We start from the raw sequence: 18,002 nt of genomic DNA on the forward strand, positions 1-18,002 counted from the left end.
TTTGTATCTGAGACCCATTGCTGCCAATCCCATTAGAGAAAGGGAACAGTCACTTTCTTCCTCCTGTATTTTCTGTTCTGCAGCTTTGATTAAGCTGAAGAAGAATGGCACCCGTTGTGCTGTCAAATCCCAGTTTGTTCAGCCCATCTGCTTGCCGGAAAGTAACACTGTTTTCCCTGACCAGTTGAAATGTCAGATTTCTGGATGGGGACACAAGCATGAGAGTGAGTAAAATGAGAGCTGGTGTCTGTAGAAAAAAGAAGATGATAAAAACATAATGCTCAAGTATATGTTATACAACTGAGACTTTGGTAAAATATTTTGCAAGGGACTTCTGGTGAGATTCTTTTTACCTGCCTTTAGATGTTTACAACACTTACATCTGAAATAGTCATCCTGAACTTCCTTTATAATCCTTAGAATTTGGAGTATAGTTCCCTTGACCAAATGTTTGCACTGATTTTAGGATGAGATAAGCTATGAGCTAACTAGATCTATGTTGCCTGGGAGGGGAGCAGGTAGCTGCTTGTAGGTGCCAACGACCTGGCACCTTAGTCAAGTGAATCCTACCCCTGGTTTCTCCAGGTAGATATCAAGGACTGCAAACCAAACGCAGTCAATTTACTAGACTGTGATGGATGGGATTTTTAACTTCACCATCAAGAAACTTTGGAAACAACTACTGGAGAGGGATATATAGACTTTGGGCTAAGAAGTGCTTACATCCAGTTTGAGAAAGGTGGAAAAATCCCTCCTATCGTTTTAGATGGGAAATTTCAGGGTTATGAGGCTTGATCATGCTGCTTTGATGCAGAGACATATGTAGATAGATGAGAAGGCCTGAGGTGTTGGCTGCCTCATTTTGGTAAGAGATGTAGTATAAGCAAATGTTGTCCTGGTCTAAATGTGTACTCTAAAGGCTAAAAGAAGTAATGGAGCCTTCGATAAATGGATGATTTATTACCACATCTGGAAAGGGGAGAGGACAGCTGTGCCAGGGGACTGAGTCTCTCGGAAATGAGAGAATCCGAAGTGGATTAATGTCTGGACATGGTATAGAGTCTGACTTGAGGATCAGAAAGATCATTGTAAAGATTATTATCTTTTAAAGATATCCACAACATGATTACTGAGAGGTGTTAAGTGTGTTTATATGTTGACTTATGCCCTGTGTTTTCATGTTATTGACATTCTATAAAAGTGACTTTCTTTTCCTCCCTATGATTTTTTTAAAGATATAACTGGTTATTCAGATGTCCTGCAAGAATCACTGGTTCCACTTATTCCTGAGGAGAAGTGCAGAAGTCCTGAAATTTATGGAACAGAACTCACTGAAAATATGTTCTGTGCTGGCTACTTTGATAGTAAATCTGATGCTTGTCAGGTGAGTCATCTCTAGGCAGAAGATAGAAATGTATATTATGGCCAGAAATGCTGCAGTGTTACAAATGATACTTTTGATATTACAGTATTCCTAAAGAAAAGAAATGTTTCTAAAGAAAAGAACCTTATATGGCTGCACTCTTTGCTTCCACCTTTATTTTTTAACCTGTTTCATGTCAACTAAGAAGAGCTACAGGGTGTTATATTACCCCTATCTTCACAAAAGGCAGTGGCAATGCACTGGATGTGTTGCTTTAGCTCCTGGTTGACCCTGCAGGTGGTGGCAATGTTTTGCTGGCCAGCTGGCAGGGATGTGCTGGCAGGACAACCAGCAAGAACCCGTGTGGGGCCAACTCCCTGAGCTGCTGCCTCTTGCCTGAGGGGAAATAAGGACACCTGGGTAGGAGGTGAGGAGCAGTCTTGAAGTTTGGAGAAGGAAAGAGTTGAGGTTTCTACAGTGGATGGGATTGAATGGTGTAGAACATCAGTCAATTGGAAACTGTGTTATGCAACCTCAGTCCTTCAAGGAACGATCACATAACTGAATGCTCTTACTGCTCTGAATAAGGATGCAGAATTGTTGTGGTGAGAGATGAAACTTTTTAAAATGAAGGATCAGATATTATTCCTTACATAAAACTTCAGATTTTATATTCAGTTCATTTTGAAGGAGGAGGGTTATGCTGTATTAGCACAAATTTGTGAAAAGGCAGCACACAGCTAATGGTTGGCAGTGAGATTAAGTGCAGCAAAGAATATCATGCATAATGTATGCTGGAAGCTCTATAGCCCCATACATATGTCATAAACCTATCCAAAGAAAGGTGTCAAAAGTGAAATGGCAGCAGCCAGCAGTGGCTCAAGATTTCCAGGCTGAATACTGACGGTAGTTACTGTCTGCAAGTGTTCGTACTATAGCCTGGACACTACCCTACTTGCTCAGCTTTCCTTGCCTTACCCAGGAAGTGCAAACACAAGAGGCAGGATCACAGCTGATTCTCTCTCCCTGTCTTGGAAAAAACAGAGATCAGGAATGAGAGGGAGAAAGAGGAAAAAAGAGGGAAGGAGAAAGGAGCTGCACAAAGATGGGTCATCTGGCGAGAATTGCAAAGTCTGAGAAAGAGCGATTTAGAGTCACAGATGTTGCTGAAGAACAGTGCTCATGACATGAAATCATTATTAGTGAATCAATAATTATTTTTTTCCCTGTTGTCAGACTTGTAGTGTGGTCTGAGGAGAAATAGTGTAGACGTCTTAATGTCACAACAGATGTATCTGACCTCCAGGCTTTCTCAATGTACACTTAGGATATTAACCTGTAACCCATGCGTTTCATATAAAAATATTTCAAGACCAAGAAATGCCAAGCAGATATTGTGTATTGCTTGATTATTTTTTAAAGATTTTCTTGGAAAATTTTTTTTTGATCAGTGCACTGATACCAAAATTGCAATCAATGCGACTAATTGTGGACAATAAGCAAAATTCTGAGAAGTAAATTGATCTCAGGTGCAAGATTTCATTTGACGTCCATCATTTACCACAGAAATCTCCTAGTATAAAGGCAACACAATTTTTCTATGTATTTTGTGCTCAAGGAATTTTCTTTTGAAATAGGAAAAAAAATATATTTCTCCTTCATCTCTAATAAGAGTGGTGGCTCTTTCACCAGTACCATTTAATGGTACACATTTTTCATTTCTAACATTTTAATTCCTGTAGAAAGTCTGCCTAAGAGTAGTAATAATAATAACAATAAAACCCCATGTTTGCAAGCTTTAAAATAAGTAAAAGTGTTCCAAATTCATCCTTGCTGTAGTGTAGTTTGGGCTGATTTTTGGTTTGTGGTTTTAGTGACAAGGTAAATGCTCAGTAGCATCAAATTCAACAGATGCCAAAACCCCATATGCCACATAAAATTACAGCATCCCACAGTCACACGGAAAAGTGTGTCTATATGCAACACCTTTCTTTGAAAACTATCATGTTCTCTGACAGTTACAGTAAACTGCATCGAGAAACTCTCCAAATGGACCCATGTAACCCATCCATACAGAGCTGATATTACAGTGTCGTGCCAATCCTTAAAGACTTGCTTACCCCCATTGAAAGTGATCTCAATCAACTGTGCTTTTCACGAGGTGTCTGAATCTAAAAGAATTTCCTATTTTTAAACAAAATCTGATACTTTTGTTCAATGTGTTTTTAAAAAAATCCACCATTATATTAGACGTGAGTATGGCTAAACAAGCTTTCTATAACAAAATTTCAGTACACTGATGCTTCCATTTTTTTTTTTTTAAGTTTAAATCTCACATGCAAACATTCCTAATTTAGGACTTTCCCAAACTGATCTTTTTCTGACCGCTCTCTATCAAATTAGATAACCTTTGTTTACTTTTAATACAGGGAGATTCTGGTGGACCTCTGGCCTGTGAGGAAAATGAAATCTCTTACCTCTATGGAATTATCAGCTGGGGAGATGGCTGTGGCAGAGTCAACAAACCTGGGGTATATACACGAGTGACAAACTATGTAAACTGGATTAATGAGAAAATGGCCCCCCGAAAAACTAGTTGAACAGTTAAATATGCTAGCATTTGAAGCAGGGTTCAGGAGTCTTCTGGTTTCATTAAAGTGGCATAAGTATTTTATTATAAGCTGGTATGAAAACTGTCATGCTAATTCATAGCAATTCCAAGCCATATCACCAAAAGTAGGCCTGATCAATCTGATGTCAGCAGCCTTGATCTAGAATTCTGGGGCTGTGGATTGCTCAACATACATGACTGTCTTTATTTGTCTTAATAAAAAAAAACCCCAAACATGTTGCGACAGTGTACAAAAATCTACAACTCTCTGTCTGCCTGGTGGATTACATAAAAAGTGATTTGATGTGTTTATGCAGTTTCTGGCCATCCCCCAAACCAACCCATAACAACATTGTACTTGTATTCTCGGATGAGATAGAGAAATAGACAGGAGGAGCACCAAAAATGAAATTCCCTCAGAAGTCATTTCTTGAAGTTCAGATCAAGAGATACCAATAGAATATCGTAGGTAAAGCTGCTCCTCAGCTAATTGCAACAAAGCAGTTCTGGGGAAAAAACCCAGAGGGTTTAGTTTTTGTTTCAACCAAACATGTAAGCACATTTTTGTATTAACATATTACTATGTTCCACTGACGTAAGATCAAGAATGTGCCTCAGAGCTCTGCTGAATCTGGTGTGCAATTTTTCAGCTCCCCTCCTGGGAGCTCAGCATTTCTTGCTGAAAAGTGTTGGAATTTGGAGCACCTGATTTAGGCCAATAGAGCCAGGACCTTTTTCAGACTGTGATCTGCTCCTTGCCCTGAAGATAGCAATGGAAATACTTTACCTTGATGATAAATCCCTAAGCGTTTCTTAAATTTGACAGTGAAAATGTCTTAGATTTTGTACTAACAAGTTGTTCAGCTGTTTAGATAATTCAGAAAGGAGGTTTTTCTTAATAGATTTTTCAACTGGATGGCTGGGGGAGCAGCTTGATATTTTCCTTGGGGATTTGGTGGTATCATAAACCACAGGCCTTGCTGTCATGGTCTGTGGAATTGTTATGAGAACAATCAAAGAAATTATTAAAATATATACCTGTTTAGAGGCCATGGACTCAGCTGTGTTAGCAAAAAAAGAAAATTATTCAATGACAACAACAAACAACAAAGAAAATTCCAGCTGCCTTTTTTTTTTTTTAATACATGGAACCTTTAGCCATGTCAGCTCTGTACATTTGAAGTGCTGATGTGAAATGTATTTCTCCCCTGGTAGTGAACACTTATGAACTCTGTCAAGTGTTTCAAGCAAAGTTGTGCTTTAAGATACAGAATTTTAAAGTGGTGCCTAGATACTCAGACACATGTTTTGCTTTATAGTTCTGGCACTGTCCTCATGGGTTTCTTAGTAGTGGTGAATGATATCTGCAGTTAAAAGAAACTTTGTAAGGAAAAATAACCAAACCCTGAATTTGTGTAAGTACAAATATATAACAATGCTAATCTAGTAGAATGATGTAAACTGTTTAATAAAAACATTTACCCTCTGTTTCTGGGACTTAGTCTGTTATGTATAAAGTTACGGGAAAATGTTTGAATCCCTCTGTAGGTTGTTCTATAGATTGAGAGCTGATAGAAATGTGAAATAACACTTTGTGTTGGAAGGCATCTGCAAGTTGGGCACGAGGATCATTTTCAGCTGGTGGTACTCCCAGTTTTATGCAAGTGCCACACAAATTTCCAGCAGACAGATGTAAGTGCTTGGATATGTTTTTCAGCTATGAATACTGTGAATCCTAAGATCAAAGTCTTTAGTTTGTTTTTCTGAAGCACTAAACACTAGCTTGAAAAACTGAGATCCACCTCTGGGGTCTTGATTCCAAAACAAGCTGAAGACTCTTGTCTGGCTTAGCCTTCCTGGCCATTTGCATTATGAGTCTGACTCGCTTAACTCACTGAAATGAATGTGACCATGTAACAAAACTAACTGTACCTGCTGCTGAAAGACAAGTACTAAATCAGCATGAAGGAATTATTTACTCTTCTTTGGGAGGGATTCATCAGGAACAGGTTTCCATTCAAAGTTGAAGCCATTCAGAATGTCTGTGTCTGTTCTGTGACTTCAGTTGCACTTTGAAATTAATATCCATCCACACTGTGCATACCTATGATCTTCTGGTTTTGTGTTATATATGTTCTCTCTCTGTTCTTCTGTTGCATTAAAGAAGGTGGCTGTTTGATTGGAAAGGTGTTAGACTTGTGTTTCTGACAATTTGTGTAGAGCTTTTCAGCTGTCCTGTTTTCAAAATCCATGCTGCTTGTATCACTACACAGCAACAACAATACAAACAAAAACACCTTTTTAAAAAGTATATTGAATGGTCTGTTTTCTTCCCTCAAAGGTCTAAAAAGCAAATCTCCAATTGATACTGTAATACTTTGAATGCATTAAAATCAATTTTTGACTTTCAAAGCAGCCTGTTTGTCCACTGTTACTGCATTGACTTTGCGGAACTAAATTAAAAACATTTAATTTAGCATCAGCTGTATGGTGACTAGCACTGTATTAAATGCACAGACTCACAGTAGGAGTGAAAAGGAAATGACCAGGATAAGTGAGATGTCCTTGCCTGACCTCTCACACCCCTGACATCAGTCACATTCCTGCGGGGCACTCCAGCACCTTCTGCCTTCTGTCTTTCTGTTGAGCATGACCCCATGGAAACTCATCTTCCATAGTTTTCATCTCCTTGAAGTGATTACCACTTTGGTTAAAATGAAAGTCCAACTTAGACGTACTAGTGAAATTTTATCTGATATTTTTCCTAACTTTATATTGAAATTGAATTGGAATGCAAAGCCAGTGGAACAAACACTTTCCTAATTCATTACAAAACACACTTAAAGATGATTTTATTAGATTGTGTGTTATTCCATGCAAACTGATCAATTAAAAGGAAAGAAATAAATGCAAACATCTAAAAACCCCTTCTGTTTTGCTGTTGAAAGAAAAATGTGCTGTGGTGCTGTTCAAAAAAGCTGAAGAATTAATTACCATCAAATAAGATGCAGTAGGAGTATTTTTGGAATAATGGACTCTAATTAGTCCATTGCTCGTGGAAGTAAATCTGAGGACATCATTAACACATTCCATTAATTGTAGCTGCTGTGGGCTTGGCATAAGCGTGTTGTTATCTCGTGACAGTTGCATTGCAAAGAAGAAAAAAAAAAGAGAAGAGATTATTTTTATCTGGGCTACTTGGCTGCATGTCTTCTGGGAGCCAAGGAGAGCTGTAATTACACTTTTGAAAAGTGAGAATTGGGCGTTATAAGGAAGGTGCGGTAAGGGGGTGCTTCTGCCGGCCCCGCTCCGCGAGGAAAATCCGGTCCGGGCTTTGCGGCCGCCCGGGCGCGGGGCAGCCCCGGTCGGGTCAGCGGCAAAGCCCGGAGCGGGGCTGCCCCGCCGGGCGGCCGCAAAGCCCGGAGCCGGATCGGGGCGGGGGTCCCGCCCGGAGCGGATCCACCGAGGCGGCCCGAGAGGGGCTGCGACGCTCGGGATGCGCCGGCCCGCGCCTCCCGCTCTGAAACCCTGGAGAAAAAAAAAAAAAAAAAAAAATGATTAAAACCCCCCCCAAACCCACAAGCAAACCAAACCCACGCGCACAGTAAAATACGTGAACAAAGAAGTCAGCGAAAGGGTTCCCGGGACCCTCTTTCCCCCCAGCGCGGTGGGGCCGGGCAGTGCCGCGCCGCCCGCGCGGGGCCCTCCTAAAGCTATTTTGGAAGTGACCCTTCGGGCGGCCGGAGCGCGGGGCGGGCGCAGCGAGCCGGCGCAGCTGTCCGGAATCATGACTGAAGATGACGGATTCCGTGGTGGTGGAGGGTCACGTCAAGTTGAGGGACGGAAAAAAGGTCCCCGTTCCGAGCGCCCCTTCGGCCCCGCGGGGCCGGGGGTCCCCGGCCGACGCCCCTTTTCCCCGAGGGGAGAGAGCCCGCTCTCCCCTGCCCGGCCCTGGCTAACCCTGTCCCTTTGCCTCTCGTTGCAGTGGAAGAGCAGGTGGCTGGTGCTGCGAAAGCCCTCCCCGGTGGCAGGTAAGAAGGGCCCGGGCTGGGGGGAGGCAGGGCAGGAGTGTCCCTCCTCCTCCTCGTCCCGGCGGTGGGGGACAGGGCTCGGGGCCCTTGGGGCTCGCAGGGCTCCCCTCGGGGTGCGCACCCTTGGCAGGGCTCTCCAAAAGTTTTGTCCGGCCTCGGGGCGAGCTCCTGCGCAGCTTAGTGCCAGGCTAAAACCAACGGGAAAAGTGACTTTGCAAAGCAGAGCCATTGGGTTTAGTGCCCGTTTAAAATGGAAATTTTTTCTTTTTTTTTTTTTCTTTTTTTTTTCCGAATTATTATTATTTCTTCAGGGTGATTGCTGGGTGTATGTAAAAAAAAAAAAAAAGCTGGCATTGTAAGCTTGGTAGTTATTTTTGATCAGTGTTTTGACAGAAAATATCACTTCAATTTAAAAATAAAATGACATTTTGAATTAAGGGGAAAAAAAAAAGAAAAAAAAAGATAGTTTCCATGCTTCTGAAGGGGAAATTGAAAATCTTACACAGAGCTGATGTTTTACTGCTGCAGAGGGAAAAGTGGGTTTTAGGTTTTCCCATCTATCCCAACAGGGAAAACATTTGGGCCCAAAAGAATATCTTTTCAGGGCTAAATGTTGTCATTTAGAAAATCTGAATCTCCATTGCTGCAGAATGGATTATGGTGTCTTTTCTAGGCTGTTGCTGGTAGACTGAATGTTTCATAGTAATTGAAGCTCTTCAAAACTAATTCTTGTTACCTGAGCTGTTACGGTAATTTTTTAGTGTCTTAAATACCTGTATCTCATCTGAATCTGTGAAACTTCTCTGTGTGAAAAGGCACCTGTTGATCCTAGAGCTGGTATCTGGACATGTGAATGTGGGCCTGGATTTCTAATACAAGTAAGCCAAGTTTGAGGGGATAGATGAAGGAGCCTCATCTATCAATGAACTGAATGTAGCTTATTCCTCAAAAGTAGTATTTTTATTCTAGCTAAACTAGCCAGGTTTACAAAAAAAAAAAGGCCCCACTGATTTGATTTTCTTGCTACGTAAACCATAGTTGTTTCTTCAGACACACAACTGTATTGTAGAATGCTTAAACATCGTGGTTGCAGCTGTTTTTGCTAACAGGTGCACAAAGACAATTGGGGATCCGCGCAAAGCTCTGCATTAGCAGACAGTTCAGTCTTTCAGTCATTTTTCATCTGTTTGGAGATTTGCCAGTCCTTGCCTAGCTGAGAGCCCAGGGCACCTCACCAGGGCTCAGAGCACTACACCCCAACATTCATAAAATGGTGCAGGGGGTCTTTCTCTCTGTGGTTTGTAACTCAGTTTAAGTTGTGGATGTTGCAGCTTCGGTATTGACCATTAATTTAATTTACAATGGAGTGCTGTGTGATAGGAGAGGAACCTGGAGGAAAGAGGGCTGCTTTTGTCATAAATGCAAAAAGTGGTAGAGGTCTCTTCCCCTTTTTCTTGTTTTTTTTTGCGTTTGCTTGTGAAATGTGCTTTTTCCTGTGGGACTGTGACACTTGAATTGCCTTCTTCTGTTGCACAGTTGCTGTGTAATAAACTCCTCTAGGAAGGAGTTAAAAACAACTGGTGAGACAAGCAAACACTAAAAAATAAATAAATAAAAGAAGGTGTGGCACATAATGATTTTTAGCAAGCACTACTGTGTAGCATTTAGCTGGGAAACCTGAGCCGGCATGAACAATCTCGCAGTGCTTGCCATTTAGTAGTTGGGTAATCTGTGAGCTACTGTAAGAATTTCGTTTGTGGTTCAGTATGTTCTAATGGAAATACAGATGACAATAGCCCCTCGATCCTTAGAGTTTGTAATGTGAACAATATCATAGCATAACTCCTAATGTTCAGAATTAATGGGTCAGTCCCTGCCAGACTCCGGAGAGTATCTGAAAAAAGCCACTGGACTTTGATGAGTAAAATAGGGAAGACTTATTACTGGCTTCCTTATTTCCTTATTGCAGATTACTCTTGGAACATGCCTTCAGTGTTTGCTTCCTGAAAACAAGGGCTACAAACTACCTGGGGGTAGGGTGGGAAAAGGAATCCGAGTTCTTACATTGACTTCATGCAGTTTTCTAAAGCACCTTTGTATTGCAGCAGAGTGCTGAGAAATGTGTTATGGTCTATGCTCTGCCTCATCATCTCTGACAGTTTTGCTTCTTTTAGACTGTTTGCTCATGCTGGTGTACAAGGATAAATCTGAACGAGCAAAAGGGCACAAGGAGAGGAGCAGCATGACCTTAGAAGACATCTGTGGCTTGGAGCCTGGGCTCTCCTATGAGGGCCTGAATCACACACTCGCAATCATCTGTCTCTCTCAAGTTGTGATGCTGGGATTTGAGAACAAGGAAACAATGTACGCATGGGATGTACGAATACGCTACAGTTTGGGGGAAGGTAACCCTTGTCTTCTTGCACCTTCCCCCCACACTTCCCCCCGCCCCCATGGGGTAGAAAACTAAAGAAAAGCAAAACTAAGATGCAAATAAAAAAGTACAGGAAAAGACTGTCACTCATCTGAGAGTGAAGAGACTGGTCTTCCCCTTAGATATTAAAGCAGGTGTCCCTTATGATAGGTTTTGACTACAGTACTGCCCAATACTGATAGATAACTGTGAGACCTCTTAACTTAGGTTTTTCATTTTGGCACTGACAGTGTGTAGCTTTGAAACAAAGTGATCAGACTTGGTCCTACAGTTTACTCAGGAATTCTGGGAACATGAATTAAGAGATGCAGAGTTCTGAGTTGTACTTGGCTAGTTCAGGCCCATTTTTCTGAGCTGCCCGCTAGGTGTTGCATTGATAATGCTTATTTGCTGCTAGTGTCCCATTTCAGGAGACTTCTTGCAATAATGATTGTCATCAGACACATTCTCTCCAGCTAACTTCACTTTTCTGCATCCTTTTATTTTCTTGGATAGCAGCTCTAAAATGTATGGTAGTGAACAAAGAGTGATGATGTTGGTAATCCATGGTATCTGTCTTATGTTTGTTTAGTCATAACTAGGGAAGGAGGGTAGGTGTGTGGGAGACACACATTAGCCGTCTTTATCATTTGTTACATATGCTGTGCCATCTGTTGGGTTTGTGGCTTGTTCCTTTGCAGTATATATGTTGAAAGATGGCCTGGGAATTTTTCAGTAAAAAAATGTAGAAGTATCAGAAGTGAGATGTGTGGATGTACCTCTCAAAACTATCAAATATGAAGTCTTGCATAACAGGAAAGGTTACGGGGGTTTCTGAACAATACCAGCGCAAGTAGCTGGAGTCACTGGTACACTTTGATGATACAACTATATTGTCTTCCAGTTTATTTTTTTTTTCTTTTTTTAGATATGAGATCTATATATAGCATAAACTTGTCCTAAAACCTCAAGGAGAATTTGAATTTGACAGGGTAGGTCTGGTTTTCATGATCTTGCACTGATGCAGTGCTGGGATGAACAAAGTAATCTCAATCTGAGCGTGAGCGTTATGGTTGTTATTGGAGGAAATGCAAAAGCAGTGAAGAGTTTTTGTCAAGGAAAGTTGTGAATGAGGTAGGAATAGAGGCTATTGGATGATGACATGTGCAGCCATGGAGTAAAGATGAAGTGGGGGAGGAGAATGTGTGTGGAAGTGGAGAAATCCAGAAGTAAGACAACAAGTATAATTGGTTGAAATGACAATAATCTGTAGAAAGTTAATTGCAAAAAAGCTTAGGGGAAGGAGACTAAACCAGAGGATAGTATTTTTTCCAGGATTTTATCTTTCAGTGAAGATGCAGTTAGGAGAAAGAAGTCAGATTAAAGTGAGTCTAGTTTGAGAAGACAGAAATAAAAATGAGAGGAGACTTATATGAAGAGAGGATGGTGACTAGTGTTTTTCCCTAAAGTGTAGTAAGAGTGCCTTTGTGTGCCTTGAAAGTAAGGTGGCTGGATGATAAAAATAGGCAAGGGACAGATGACCTCAGAGTCTGGGAAGCAAAAAAAAAAAAAAAAAAGTGAAAGGAGTTGACACTGTTCTTGAATGGGGACCACAGAATGGAAGCATTCACACTGGAATTCCCAGTGTTTTCTCTCAGTTTTTAGCCAGATGAGGTGAATGTGATTCCTGGAATGTGCTTGAACCCTCCCTCAATTCTTTCTGAGAATTTAGCATACTGCAGGTCAGTGAATAGCTGTGAAGAGGAAAAGATTAGCTGAAGAAAATGAGGAATTTAAGTAGTACCTTCTGTTCATGGGTATATTCAGCTCTATGTCTTCAAGAATTTTTTTTTTCTTTCATAGAACAGGAGAAGTTGATGGCTGGGGAGAATTTTGAAAAAAAATCCAATTTGCCAAGAAAGCAGCATATGGAGAAAGCTTCATGTTCAGATATGCTTTTTCTTCTACTTTGGCTTTGTTCAGATTTGGATATGCTGTGTTTTGACAGTGGTCTAGAATTTGAGATGGAGCTCTTTGTTTTCAGCAGCTGCTGTAACTTGCAACTGATTGTGTGAAGAGTGGGCTCCATTCCTAATTTATGAAGCAAAAAGAACGCTGATGCTTCTGCTCCCGCAGTTTAATTGTCAGCAAAGTCCTGGGCAGAGTTAACTGAGCAGAGGGGTCCAAATGATATTGAAGATTCCTTCCTGAGCGTTACTCATCACGCTGGTTTTGCTGTCTTTTTCATAGTTTATGTTTAAGCAGGTTGCATAACAACCATGTGCCCAAAAGGGGACATCGTGTGACTATTGATTTGCTCCCTAGCAGCACTACTGGCAGAGCTGTAAGTAGAGCTGTGGTTAGTTAGATCTATCTCTGTCTCCTTGCACATTTCACTCGAATGACTTTGTGGCTAATTCTGCTGGAGCCTCAGGGAACTTACCAAATGCATGTCATAGATGAGGAGTTGACTTACAGCTCAGATCGTAACTAAGAATACAGCAAGTAGTTAGATGAGAAGCAAGACTCAGACCGAGATGAAATGTGTGATGCTTGGAGAGGCCTGGGCAAGAAACAGGGAAGAGTGGTTGTAAGAACTGAGACTACCTGGAAGTTACCTTGTAGGTTTTGTAGGCAAGGAGCTTTTTGTATGTTCTTTAATACATAACCAAAAGCTGAATCTATGTGCTTTTTGATAAACACTCTGCTAAAAAACTCTGCTGGGAAATGTAACAATCTTGATGCCTCTCTCTGCTAAGACAAGTGGGGATTTTTGGGTGGTGTTGTTTTTAAATTATAATTGTTTTTCTGTGTTATTTTTTCTTCTTTTGTTGTCTAATCACAATATGAAAGAAATAGAGGACTAGTGGAGGTCGAAATTATTGTTTGAGAATTATATGCTTGCTTACTTAAATTGCTCCCTTTGAAACACTGAGATTTGAGCCCTTGCAGTGATCCCAGTAACTTATTATTCAGAATGCAATAGCTCTGCAAGACAGAATGGGAGACCAGCCTAGAATGACTGCTACTTTAGGTAAGGACCCTTGCAATATAGGGGATACTGGAGTTGGAATTTGAACCTGAAATTTGTAAACTTGAATGAGCTAGGTGTTTTTTTGTTGTTTTTTTTTTTTCTCTACTCCTTTGAAATTTAGACTGTGAAATATGAAAAATTTTCATATGAAATATGAAAACTGACATCTAAAAGTGTTTTATTACCTATGAATCATTTAATTTCCTAGTAATTTTAAATGTCTGGGCATCTACCATCACCAACTCCTAAGAGAATCACAAAGGTGGAAAAATGTAATTTTCTCCATTTTACTGCCAGGGAAGAAATGAAGCAGTTTATTAAAGGTTGCAAATGAGTCAGTGATAGAGATCTGGTTAGAATTTGCCTAATTCTTTGAGCCTTGGGTTTTGGGCATCATGTTATTTGTGTGCATGCATGTAGGAAAGCAGTAACACAGTTTAGATGAGGAGACAGAAAGAAACCTGTATAGTGATGCAAGGATGGAAGAGGTAAGTGAAGTGTGTGCTGGATAACTGACTAATCTGAGATAGGGAGTAGCCTGGAAGATTTAGGATTAATTAATGTAGCATTACAACTAATAATTTGTAGCATCCAGCCAAGATACAGTGGTTTTTTTCCAGTTCTAAATAGGCATAATAGAGAGTAGGGAGCTTACAGTTGCTTTCATGGGGCTGTCTGGGCTCCATGTAGAATCTTTGTGTTAGAGTCTCCTGGTGTGGGCAGGGGTTGGTCCAAGAACCACAACTGAATGGAAATGACCTATGTAACTTAAGTCATGGCACCTTAATTGTATATTGTACAGTAATTTTTTTCTTCCGTATTTGATAGTTCATAGATTTCAAGTCTTTGTAGCACCTGGCACCAAACTAGAGAGCGGGCCTGCTACCCTGCATTTCTGCAATGACATTCTCGTCCTTGCAAAAGACCTTCCTCCCAGTGTCATGGGGCAGTGGAAGCTCTCAGATCTGCGCCGGTATGGAGCTGTCCCAAACGGATTCATCTTTGAAGGGGGTACCAGGTGCGGCTTCTGTAAGTACAAATGGAAACCTGTCTTCTAAAAGTTGCTTGATACCTCTTGTAGAAATGAAAATGTAGTCTCATTCAAAGTGGAGGCTGCAGAACCAGCTGTGCTGCTTTGTCATAGAGGCAGCCTCATATCAGAGGATCTGTTCTGAGTAGACTTCTGCAGGCTAAACCCCTGGTGTTCAGTGGGTATGCAGACTGCCAGTTTGAATGTGAAGTTGTTTGACTTGCGTACTGAAATGTGAAAAATGATGGATTTCTTCAATTAACAAACTGAAAAATTAGAAGGTTTCAGAGGTGATCCAAATGCAAATATATTCTTCCCTGAGACTTTTTTACAGTTGTTCTGCCTGTTCCTTGGGACTTGTGTGCTGTTGCTCTGCATGTTAATTCTGGTGGCCATACTTCTATGGAGTGGGAAACCTAAGTTCCTGCCCCTGTTCAATATGCAGGGCTTCAAATCTTTATCTTCCTGAGTAACAGTTGGTGCCCCCATAAAAAACAGCCCAGTACAAGGCTTTGAAGTTGTCCCGCTGTGTAACCAGGCACTGAAATGTCACTGAGATCAGAACAGAAAAACTGACTATGTGTCTGTAGCCTTGAGACTGGGAGCACAACTGCAAGGGAGAGACCCTAGATCCCTGCTCCTAAGCTTAAATGCTTAGTTCTCAAGATTAGCTATTACTTGTATAAGAAAGCCCAGAAATAGTAGGGTGTGTGTATATATATGAGTGTGTGTGTGTGTACACATATATATATATGTATATGTAATCCTTCATTTATGTTCTTTAGTTAAATTGTGGCATTTCTTCTGTAGCTTGTTGTAAATATGATACAAGTGCTATGCTCCAAGAATTTAAACTGGTTTGGGCTTACTGAGTATTGCTGTAACTTACCCCCACATTGCAGAAAGCCTAAATAGTTCAATCCATGGGCCAGGATGCCACATCATAGAATCACAGAATGGTATGAGTTGAGAGGGACCTTAAAGATCATCCAGTTCCAACCCCACTGTTATGGGCAGGGGCACCTTTCACTAGACCAGGTGCATAAGGAACATGAAATATGAAATGTGGATGGATGATACAATGTCAACATCTGATGTGGCTGAACATGAGCCAGCAGTGTGCCCAGGTGGCCAAGAAGGCCAATGGTATCCTGGTTTGCATCAGGAATAGTGTGGCCAGCAGGACTGGGGCAGTGATTGTGCCCCTGTACTCGGCACTGGTGAGGCCACACTTCGAGTGCTGTGTCCAGTTGTAGGGCCCTCACTACAAGAAGGACATTGAAGTGTTGGAGCAAGTCCAGAGAAGGACAGTGGAGCTAGGGAAGGGTCTAGAGGGTAAGTCCTATAAGGAATGGCTGAGAGAGCTGGGTTTGTTTAGGCTGGAGAAAAGGAGGCTCAGGGATGACCTCATCACTCTCTACAAGTACCTGAAAGGAGGTTGTAACCAGGTGGGGGTTGGCCTCTTCTCCCAGGCAACCAGCGACAGGACAAGAGGACACAGTCTTAAGCTGCACTAGGGGAGATTTGGGTTGGACATTAGGAGGAATTTCAGGCATTGGAACAGACTGCCCAGGGAGATAATGAGGTAAGCATCTCTGGAGGTATTTAAGACTGGATGTGGCACTTAGTGCCATGGTCTAGTTGACATGTCCAGTCAAAGATTGAACTTGATGATCTCAGATGTCTTTTCCAACTTAATTGATTCTGTAATTCCGTGAAATGTGAAACTAGTGGTCAGGTGGTGGAACCTGGGTTACCTAGCTGGTTTCTTTTTCCCTACCTTAAACTTAACTTAAACTTTCTGATAAGAAACATGAGGTCATCAATAGCTCTCCCGTGTCCCTGCTTTTTTTAAGTAGGAATTACCTTTTTTTGCTTTTAGTTGGCAGGTGATGCGAATTGGATGAGTGCTTTGGAAAGGGTTCCAATTTGTTGATCATTCATAAGAAATGTCTGTCTTGATAGCTCAGACCTTCCAGTTGCCATGAAAGGGTGTTTTTGCCTTTCTCGTGCAGGTACAAAATAGCCTGTCACAGTTGGAAACTCTTTACAAGTTCAAGCTTTTCTTGTTAAAGGAGCTGCTGCCCTTAACTGAGCACCTAAACATATCTGCAAGCATAACAATATTTAAATATGTGTTTACTCTAAACAATTGAGTTAATATTGCCACTATAAGAAATGCTTTTTGTAAATAGAACCTAAATAAAAATGTAACTCTGGTTATTTTTGACAGAAGAGTGTGGGCAAAGAGAAAGACCATATTTCTTCAGGTATTTGACTCTCTTACCTCAATCTTTGGGAATTCTTGAAGAATAGGCAAGCAAGTAATGTTCAGGAAAAAACCTGATATGTTATTACGGAAGTTGTTTTATTTCCTAAACAAAAGCACTCTCCATTACCCTGTCATCGAAATGTCACATAATATTATGCAGACTCTATTATTAATATTACTTTCCTACAGGTTAAACCATATCTTTGCTCACATTCTTCCTGTGGAGCTCTGAATGCAGAGGATTAGTGAATTTAAGGTTTAAATACCACTGTAGTAAATACCTAAATAAAAGGAACCAGTGATCTTGTGGTTCGGTTCCCTCTCCTCTCCATATTAAAACCCATGAAGCCCCAAACAGAAGCAGAGCTTACTTTTGGATATATCTATGGTAAAACTGAGGTCTGAAAGGGATGAATTGGTTTTAGTTTTCTGATTCTTGCTTCCTTACAAAATTTTTCATAAATATAATTAATTGTGTTCTGGAATTAGTTGCTCAGTACAGGTTTTGTTCAACTCCAAAGGCTTTGGTACTTGATCCAGGTAGAGAGAAACCATCTGAGATAATACTGAGATTCCAAACATTAAATCGAGGTGCATTTTCAAGATGGTTAACGCAGGCTTATTAATAAATAGGAAAAAGAGCATTTACGTTTTGAACTTCTCTTACTTTTAGCATCACAACTGTACTGGTAGAGATTAGAAAATACTTTTTCTGTTTCTGAAAGCTGCAGATAAGTTATTCTCTGGGGCAAAATTTTGCTCTCTCTGTAGCTGAAGCTTAATCACACATACCATTTGCAAAAAAGCAGGCATCTTGGCCTGGGAGTCAATTGGGAGGTTTACATAGAGGAACAGGCTGGAAAAAAGGAGCTTCTCACTTTCCTAAGCTGCTTGCTCAGTTAGTGCGCACTGATAAAAATGACCAGTTGCCAGGAGAATCTTGACTTGGAGGTCAGTGTGAAAAAACTGGAGTAATAAAAGGGCATGTTAATACTGTGAGAATTTAATATTCAAGTGCTTCAGGATTAGCTTCCAGAGCCTGGTTTAAAGCTCTGTCATGTTTTCTGACAGTGTCTCCTGGAAGAAAGGAACCTGTAGGACCCTTAGTGCCCTTTGGAAAAACAAATGCTGATGCTGCTAACTGCAAGATAAGCAGGAGTATTTCTGTGATTGTTTTGGTATTTTGATAAAATTAGGTACTTCCTTCCGTCTCTCCTTCCGTCTCTCCTTCCGTCTCTCCTTCCGTCT

The 18,002-nt window shown here is 41.0% G+C and overlaps 2 protein-coding genes across 6 annotated transcripts in view; both read left to right on the top strand.

Annotated features, from left to right (window-relative positions):
* HGFAC (HGF activator) overlaps nt 1-5,471 on the top strand; it is a 42,984-nt gene extending 37,513 nt beyond the window's left edge. Inside the window, exons 12-14 of the mRNA XM_027642660.1 lie at nt 84-224; nt 1,236-1,384; nt 3,793-5,471. Coding sequence (XP_027498461.1) covers nt 84-224; nt 1,236-1,384; nt 3,793-3,963 — 461 coding nt within the window. The 3' untranslated portion in view covers nt 3,964-5,471. The remainder of the gene's footprint in view (nt 1-83; nt 225-1,235; nt 1,385-3,792) is intronic.
* A 2,251-nt stretch (nt 5,472-7,722) lies between these two features.
* Nucleotides 7,723-18,002, top strand: part of DOK7 (docking protein 7) — a 58,053-nt gene continuing 47,773 nt past the window's right edge. For all 5 annotated transcript variants that reach the window (XM_027642872.1, XM_027642873.1, XM_027642874.1 and 2 more), the window contains exons 1-4: nt 7,723-7,825; nt 7,960-8,005; nt 10,180-10,410; nt 14,281-14,481. In XM_027642872.1, the coding sequence (XP_027498673.1) occupies nt 7,772-7,825; nt 7,960-8,005; nt 10,180-10,410; nt 14,281-14,481 (532 nt within the window). In that variant the 5' untranslated portion in view covers nt 7,723-7,771. The remainder of the gene's footprint in view (nt 7,826-7,959; nt 8,006-10,179; nt 10,411-14,280; nt 14,482-18,002) is intronic.

The sequence above is a fragment of the Corapipo altera genome, unplaced genomic scaffold (genome assembly GCF_003945725.1).
Source record: "Corapipo altera isolate COAL_440 unplaced genomic scaffold, ASM394572v1 22, whole genome shotgun sequence".
In the NCBI taxonomy this organism is placed as follows: domain Eukaryota; kingdom Metazoa; phylum Chordata; class Aves; order Passeriformes; family Pipridae; genus Corapipo; species Corapipo altera.